At 40.0% G+C, this 7,986-nt stretch overlaps 1 protein-coding gene across 1 annotated transcript in view; it reads right to left on the reverse strand.

Moving 5' to 3' along the window:
- The window catches only part of LOC118423156 (polyamine oxidase 7-like), an 8,366-nt gene extending 6,313 nt beyond the window's left edge, over nucleotides 1–2,053 (reverse strand). The window contains exons 1-3 of the mRNA XM_035831166.1: nucleotides 1,847–2,053; nucleotides 896–1,000; nucleotides 421–557 (exon numbers count right to left, since the gene is read on the reverse strand). Coding sequence (XP_035687059.1) covers nucleotides 421–557; nucleotides 896–1,000; nucleotides 1,847–2,053 — 449 coding nt within the window. The remainder of the gene's footprint in view (nucleotides 1–420; nucleotides 558–895; nucleotides 1,001–1,846) is intronic.
- Between the last annotated feature and the right edge of the window lie 5,933 nt (nucleotides 2,054–7,986).

Below are 7,986 nucleotides of genomic sequence, written 5' to 3' on the forward strand. Positions count from 1 at the left end.
TTGTCCCTGTATCCTACATGTAGGTATTGGTTGAAGGATATTTCCAGAACACCACGCTACCATATGGCGTCGATCTATTAAACTCACATTATACTTCAAGTGTCACATATTTATATTTCCTAATCAGATGGACATTGTTTTTGTCTTTGAATGAAAAACCAGTTCTCTCCCATAACAGTAATATCCATTACTCTCAAATACAACCGACCATCAACATACATAACATCCACAAAAAGCAATAAATATTTCATGGAGTTATGAGGTCCCCAAACTCTAGTTTTTAATATCCTTTGCAACTGCTAAACAATAAAGTAATTTCAATATAGTCATCTCTGTAGTCTTTAAAAATATTTGCTACAACTGTGGAATAAAAACTCTTTTGCACACTTTTTTTGTCAGAAGAAATAAAATCATGCTTACTTTTCTTCACGAATCCTTTCCCTCCATTCCCCCAGATACTCCTGAGCTGTTCCCAGCCTCTCCCAAGCTTCTTCCGCCTGGTCGGTGACGTCATTTCCTGTTTTGTTTCGAATGACTACGTCATCGTAGTCAGATATCTAGTGAACATGTAAATTAACATCGTTGTCAACTTCATAAGTTAAGCTAAATGCGCTAAGAGCCAAGAGGTCACCAGAAACACAGCTTATATTAAAATGTTGTCACAAAGCAAATGCGCCAAAGTGGAAAACACATGTGGACTAAACAGTTACTAATTTTCGTAACGGATTTCGACTTATATCCGACGTATCTAGAATTCTTGGAAAATGCAAATTATAACTAGATGAACTTTTTGGAAAAACAAGGAGCAGATAGCGGAAGTAGGAGGTAAGGACTACAACCGGAATTTGACACAGTTATCAAATCGGGTGAAATTAAACAATAAACTTAATAATACCTTTCCTGATATGTTGTACTTCTGCGCCAGGTCCCAGATAGGGTTGTCATGAAGCCCCTGCACCCAGTTGGCCCCTATTTCCACCTTTACTCCGCCAAATTCCGCCTGAAATAAAAACAAAACTACTGAAAACGATGCGAATGATGCTTAACATTTTTCTAACCTGCACAGCAGCCAACACTTAAAATGACAAACGTGACCTTGAAACGTATCATCTACCGTAAAAAAATAAAAGAAATGCAATCCGTTTATTCCATTTTATACTTTCGCGTAAAGAGTAACATCGAATTAACAGGATATCAATAAGATACTAGTAACTATCGCCTAAAAGTGTTGATCTGAATACTTGTTGGAGCAGCTGAAATAATTGAAAGTCCGTTTCCTTTCCTGTGTACCTATCTCATATGCCCAATACAACATTAGCTCAACCTAACTGCCTGATTTTCCCCCTCTATCAAAGTCTACTTTTACATTGTCATTTCGCGTTGATGTGTACACTCCGGTTTTTCGCTAACCCCTTTACCTCAACCTGCTCTGCCTTACATGACCCCATATTCTGGAGGGTACTGTTTTTCGACTCTTAGGCCCCCTTTTCACTAGACAGCGATCGCGCTCCACTCTCAATGCGACCTAAATAAGATATGTTTCGCACTTTCACACTGGGTACATCATACAAAACGTAACAGTGTGAATAAGAAGACAACAAAACACACAATATGTAAAAAAAACAACTTTTCTTTTCTATTCAATTCGTTGAGCGATCTGTCAAATTTTAGGTCGCAGAGAGAGCGCGGCGAGAGCGCCGTCCTAGTGGAAATGGGGTATTAGGTATTGGTTTAAATTGGATAGTGGATGGAGACCATATGGCACAAGTCAATTTCTCACTAAAATCCAATGTGAAATTAAGTTGACAAAAAGTATCCAGAAACACATCTCTCATCATTATCTTACCTGTCTCATCCTTCCACCGATCCGGTCTGACCCCTCCAGAATGACGAAATCATCCACCCCGTTCTCATGGAGAGTTTTCGCGGCGGCGATGCCAGCTATGCCCGCCCCGACGATCACGATTTTCCGCTCCTCTGTAGATCTCTTTGACAACTGCTTACTGCCGGCAGTTGTTATGGCAACCAGTATTACCACAAGAATGATATTCATGCTGGTGCGTTGTGCTGAAATGAAAAATAAAGTCAAACCTGTATTAGCGGCCACCTTTGCATAGCGACTACCTGGCCATTGCGGTCACTTTTTGTCGGCCCCTTGGAATTTTTCCCATTTACCTAAGCATTAAAGAATGCTTTTAATTCTTTGTAATATTCTGCCTATATTATTTGATAATATTCTGGACGTTATTTGTAAGTTAATACTGTGAAAAAGCCTTTAACGTAATCTCTTCTTTCTAAATATTTCCACGTTATGGAGGATTTGGGGAATATTCGTAATGTTTGATATCATACATCTACTGGTTTGAAGATTGGTAAGAGAATTTCCCATTATTCACCATTCCTAACATTTAAGCTTAGTAACATTTTGTAAATCGGTCGGTATTACTCGGTACCGGATCATCCGCGTCGAACGTTATCACAGAGTATTAAAGACATATATAACAAGATCATGTGTGATGGTTTGCCTATACAGTCAAACCTGTATTAGAGGCCACCTTTGCATAGCGACCACCTGGTCATTGCGGTCACTTTTTGTCGCTCCCCGATTTTTCACATTGACCTAAGCTTTAGAAATTAGTCTGTAGCGGCCACCTGTCCAACGTGGCCACCTGTCCAACGTGGCCACGGTCACACGATTTCCGATCCCATAGACACAGAAACACTGCCTATTGCGACAATACAGTGGCCTTTGTCATCCTGCGCGTAGTTTGCGAGGATTTGGAATTCACGACAGGGTCATTTTGGTTGTAGCGGAACGTGCACGTGCCTTGAACTTTAGAGCGCTAGTCTTTGTCTGCGAATTTACCAACATTCCGCATGGCAATATCAATCATTTTCAGTAGATTTGATTTTGAGACGATCGAGACAATTTTACCTGGTGAGAAAGATCAGTGGGTACTGAAATCATGTGTAACTTATTGCTTTGTTCAATTGATCAGCATTTTCTCTATAGTGGCCACCTGTCTGTAGTGGCCACATTTCTCCATTCCCTTGAGTGGCCGCCATATACAGGTTTGACTGCATAAACTGGCCAAGAATCCGTGTGTTTGACAATTTGACAAAGAAATACTATTAATGTTAAACATATATGATTGGTTTTATGATTAGTCAGGCAGCCGACTTTGGCTTCTTAGAATTCATGCTTCCACATTTACATCAATGCTTCATATAAATGATATAACCTCGCCAAAGGCAATGTGACCCCGTTTCAAATACGGGGACACAAAACAAGTTTTAGATAGCGGGAGACTTTCTTTGAAAAATTTTCGACAGCAGGAGAACAAAACCAAAAGAATCCCGTGACCTTAAAAATGTTTACAACTTTCTTGTAAGACATTTGTATATAGCTTGCAAACTTCATCGGAACGTTCATAACCTTGCCGATATTTTGTTCCTGCATCGTCGTCATTAACAGGCCTTGAAACAGGATAAATATCTGATTGAGGAAAAAGCGACCTACTTCAGTTTGTCGAGTAGTAGCAGATCACGTATAAGTAGCTTATTGTCCCTTGAAATACCTGTTATTTTTTCATCGAAAATTTTTTAGTTTACTTTCAATATCTTTTGAGATTGTTTGCTGGAAAAATATATTCAAAAAATCAAGTTGGCGTATTAAAGGCGGTGGGCCCCAACTGATGTTTTAAAATTTATGTCGTCATTTTACAATTGCTGTTACATTCTGTTGATAGTATCTTCTGAAATACATTTTTTTATGGTTTCAGTCAAAACAATTACATAGATAACGTCACCATGACGTAATATTACGTCATGAAATCTTCAAATTTCCTACAATCCTCATATTTTGATTGTACATTATTCTCTGAAAACTTGGTCATATGAATAGTCGTTTAGGACTTAGAAGAGCCTCAAACGCGGGCCTCAAAAGCCCCCTTCCCCGTCCCAGACTGACCCAGATTGGGGCTAACTGGTCCGGTTTATCCTCTCTGTCGGGAGGGCCGCTTGAGAAAACCGACGAAGCCTGCTCTTTATGGTCGGGGAACCTCAAGCGTTAGCCAAACCTAACCTTTTCTGTATCGGTCAACTCTGGTAGCATCCAAAACAACCGCGATGTGGTCATTGGCGAGCTTTAGACACTGCGAAATATTATAGAGGCAAGCCTCCTGTAACTAAATAATGCAAATTTTGGACGAACTATGGTATAGATACTTAACTCACAGTCTTGTACTATCCCGGTCTGGATCGGGTGCAGATGTGCAAGTGCTGACCGTCCCGCTGCAGTGTTCCTTACACTTCAGATCTTTCCGTTTTTCTAGCTGCTAACACCAACAACACACTATACGTCATGCAATCTAAAGATGGCGTGTCTGAATAACGTCATGATAATTGTCCACTCGAGTAGGCACGTGATTGGTTTGGCGCACATGGGACAAAAATAGTTATCTAGACTAACCTTTTGGCATGTTCGCGCTGCTCATTTAAGAAACTACGACTGGACCAACCAAGCACGTCTGATATAGCATTAAAAACTTTGAATTTTTATCCGTTTCAAATAGTTTCTATCATTGTTTGAAACATTGTCATGAAATGTTATGAAGAATGGTATACAGGATGGTAGAAAACGATATGAATGTAATATTTGTGACACATTTTGCTTCGGGCATAAACTTATATAGTTGACTGAATTAGATTTGTCAAGCGAAAAGGTCGGGGAGCTCCAGATTCCATTTGAGGTAGTGACCATTTTAGACGCCCCTCGTACCGATTTTTATTATCCGGCAATGGGTCCGCTAAGATTCTCTACTATAGGTATATACGTACTAATCTCTGCAATGTTTTAGACCTCGCTACTTTTCAATATCCCGTTGAATTATTGCCTATTTAATAGGCCTGACCCAAATACCTAATCGAACTGTAAAGCCTTGTGTTTTTATGGAGTCCAGAACTACCCCCAGGTCACGTCAAATTTTGAAGACTACAGAAGTGACATCAGAAATCTGTCAGTTTTCAATGTGATATTTGCGGCTAGTGTGAAGGAGGCATTTTGAAAAATGAAAATATGGTGCACAGCAAAAAAAGCCAGTTGTTTTAACATATTGCGCAGACATCAAACGATTGTCTACGAGTAAGAAGTGTTTCAAGTAGGCCACGACATTTAGTGAAGTGACCCACAAAAGGTTATGTCAATCATTTCACCTAGGCTCTCACCAAACATCACGACTCAAAGGTTTTGCCAAAATCGAATATTCAAATCATGCACGATACCAGGAAACATTTCAAAAGTTTGTCTTCCTTTGTTAGGCTTCACATTCTTAAAAAGTTACCAAAGAATCTTACGTCTTCCTTGATCTTTCAAACTTTGCGTGACCATAGAAGTAGTAGTTACCAAGGGTCAATTAACGTTTGCAACCTACCAAATCGAGCGCGGATTGCTGAAGGCTTGTTAAAAACAATACCAACAAGAGATGAAGTATAAAACCTCGTTTAGCAATTTATAAAAGTAACTAAATTACAAGTGTTGAAGTAATAAAGGAAACTATTCCGCCACTCATTATTGGAACGTACCTGTGAGAGAAAATGGCCACAGCGTAGGAGATGATCAAGCTTGCAGTACTGATCTGTGTCTGAAAATGCTGTCAAACCGGTCTTCGCAGTCTCTTCAATTATCTTGAAGCAAATGGTCAAAGTTCAACTATTTACGTGGGGGAAAATGACGTGTAAAACAACATGTTATGCCACTCACAACTAGCCATAGTCATGGAAAAAACAAGTTACTTGTCTGCCTCTATTTTCTCCAAAGATAACTTCAGTTCGTACTTTCACAGTTTTGATGCTGTTTTGAGTACCACGTGCTTGTATGTGGCTACCATGTGCTTGTATGTTTGTTTCCACTATAACTCGTGATGTTTTGGACCAATGTTAATAATATTTGGTAGTAGGGGCTCTATTAAAGTAAGTTAGCAAGAAGGGTTCTTGTAAACGAAGGTCAAGTTTTATTGGCAACTAACACTACACGAAAACTTGAATATCCGGTCGTTTTTGGGGTTGCATATGTCCCGTGAAACCTGGTGTATCCGGGGCATGTGCGGTCATATCCTGTTATGACAAGCGCGGGTCCTGCATATTACTGCTCATGCCTGCACATCCGGTAATTAGACATGTATGGGGATATGCGGCCCCTGCTCACGTCTCGTGTCTTGAGTAATGCCAAACAAGAGACCATATTGTATGTGAATTGATAGACGTAATGATGCTTTGTCATAAGAATAGGTTTGAGTAAGATTGGTAAAGGACATCCGCTTTACATAAAAGTACTCTCCAAGCGGATGTTTATTGACTTGTCTGGCATTTTCAGTCAACAAAACTCACAAACGCCTGATATAAACGAATGCATTGTTTTACAAGAACAAAGAAAGGCCTACGCACGAATGGCGCGTATCATCGTTTTCCAATGAATTGTTATCTAGAACGAACACTAAAAATAACTTTGAGGGCATCGTATACCAGCGTTTGGTATTATTATATTCTTAAGCTTCAATTTTACGTTTTTAGCTAATCAACTAATTTTACTTTTTTTAAAAACTTTTGACACAAAAGAAAACATGGCTTACCCACGCTCAATTTTAAAATTCTTTTTTTATGCAGCGGCAGTTTGTTGCCTAGATTGAACTACACGAAATGGACATTCTAAGTAAAATCTAACACGTTTGATGATAACATTCTCCACCATTCTATGGTGGGGTAGTCATTTTACGCCCAAAGCTTATCAATGAAACGGCCGCTTCAGTCTAAAGACCAATGTTGTGCTTTTGAAACAAAAGAAAACATGGCGTATATGATATACCCACGCTCGCATTGGAAGCCTTCATTCGTTTTTATCCTTGTGGATAATGCTTGTTGCAACAACAATATGTTTGTTACCAGACTGATGTATGAAATCATTAACAATTACAGTAACACATTTTCACCTAGTTCCTTGTGGGTATTGTTTGACTGTGAACTGGCCAGGTGACAAAAGCTGAATTTAGCTACAGTGGACCTCCCGACCTATTGTGTCTGTCTGTATGCAAATACTCATCAGAACTAGCCAATTGTATTTCACACAGCATGTAGGTGTTTGAAAATAAGGACCAATCAACACACATGTCAACATTTTCAAATTTTACAGTTGGCATTTCAGAGCTAGACTTGCGCTTTTACGCAACGGATCCCGATAGCTGGATATCTGCATGCACGGCAGACAACGTCAGTGAACACTGAGGGATTTAGAATGATACGACCTCGAGACTAAACAACATCTTGCCGCGTGGAATTTGAACTGCCTACGCTGGAAGGATTGGATTCTGCTTGGAGTTTTAAACAACTGTAACTTTATAGCTAGTATCCAGCCTTACGCGCGGGCAGGCGCTGTAGAGTACGGTGGGGTACGACTGACATGCCCGGTTGTGATTTTGCGGACGGTTTGAGACTACGTCACACGTCGCCATGTAGGGCTGGCTTAAAAGTTGCTGCCGGAGGCGGTGGTTGGCTCGGGTGATTTCTGCTTCGGCCCCGTGGACAGTGGAGGCTGCCCACCCGTGTCGCGATGGATCAATGGTTCTTTTTGTGTTCTTTATTAGAATTGTAACAACACAATACAATATACTGCACCAGGCAGCAGGGTGCTGATGTTGTGCAGATACACATTGAGAGACATACATAATCATAGTACAATACATCATAATCATCATCACACAATAAATATAATACAATTAAAATCTGAGAACTATCTATTAGTGGTTCGTAGGAGGGTGGTTACCACAAATCTTCACGTTCACGTTTAGAAATTTTGCCGCAGCTGTGCTCCTGACTAACAAAAGTCTGTGCAGAAGACGGGTGGACAACAGAATGTATGATAGCGGGAATGCAGAACTTCACAAGACGTAAAAGGAGCATCATTCCTAGCACATAATATATGGAGGAAATCGT

The sequence above is a fragment of the Branchiostoma floridae genome, chromosome 9 (genome assembly GCF_000003815.2).
Source record: "Branchiostoma floridae strain S238N-H82 chromosome 9, Bfl_VNyyK, whole genome shotgun sequence".
In the NCBI taxonomy this organism is placed as follows: domain Eukaryota; kingdom Metazoa; phylum Chordata; class Leptocardii; order Amphioxiformes; family Branchiostomatidae; genus Branchiostoma; species Branchiostoma floridae.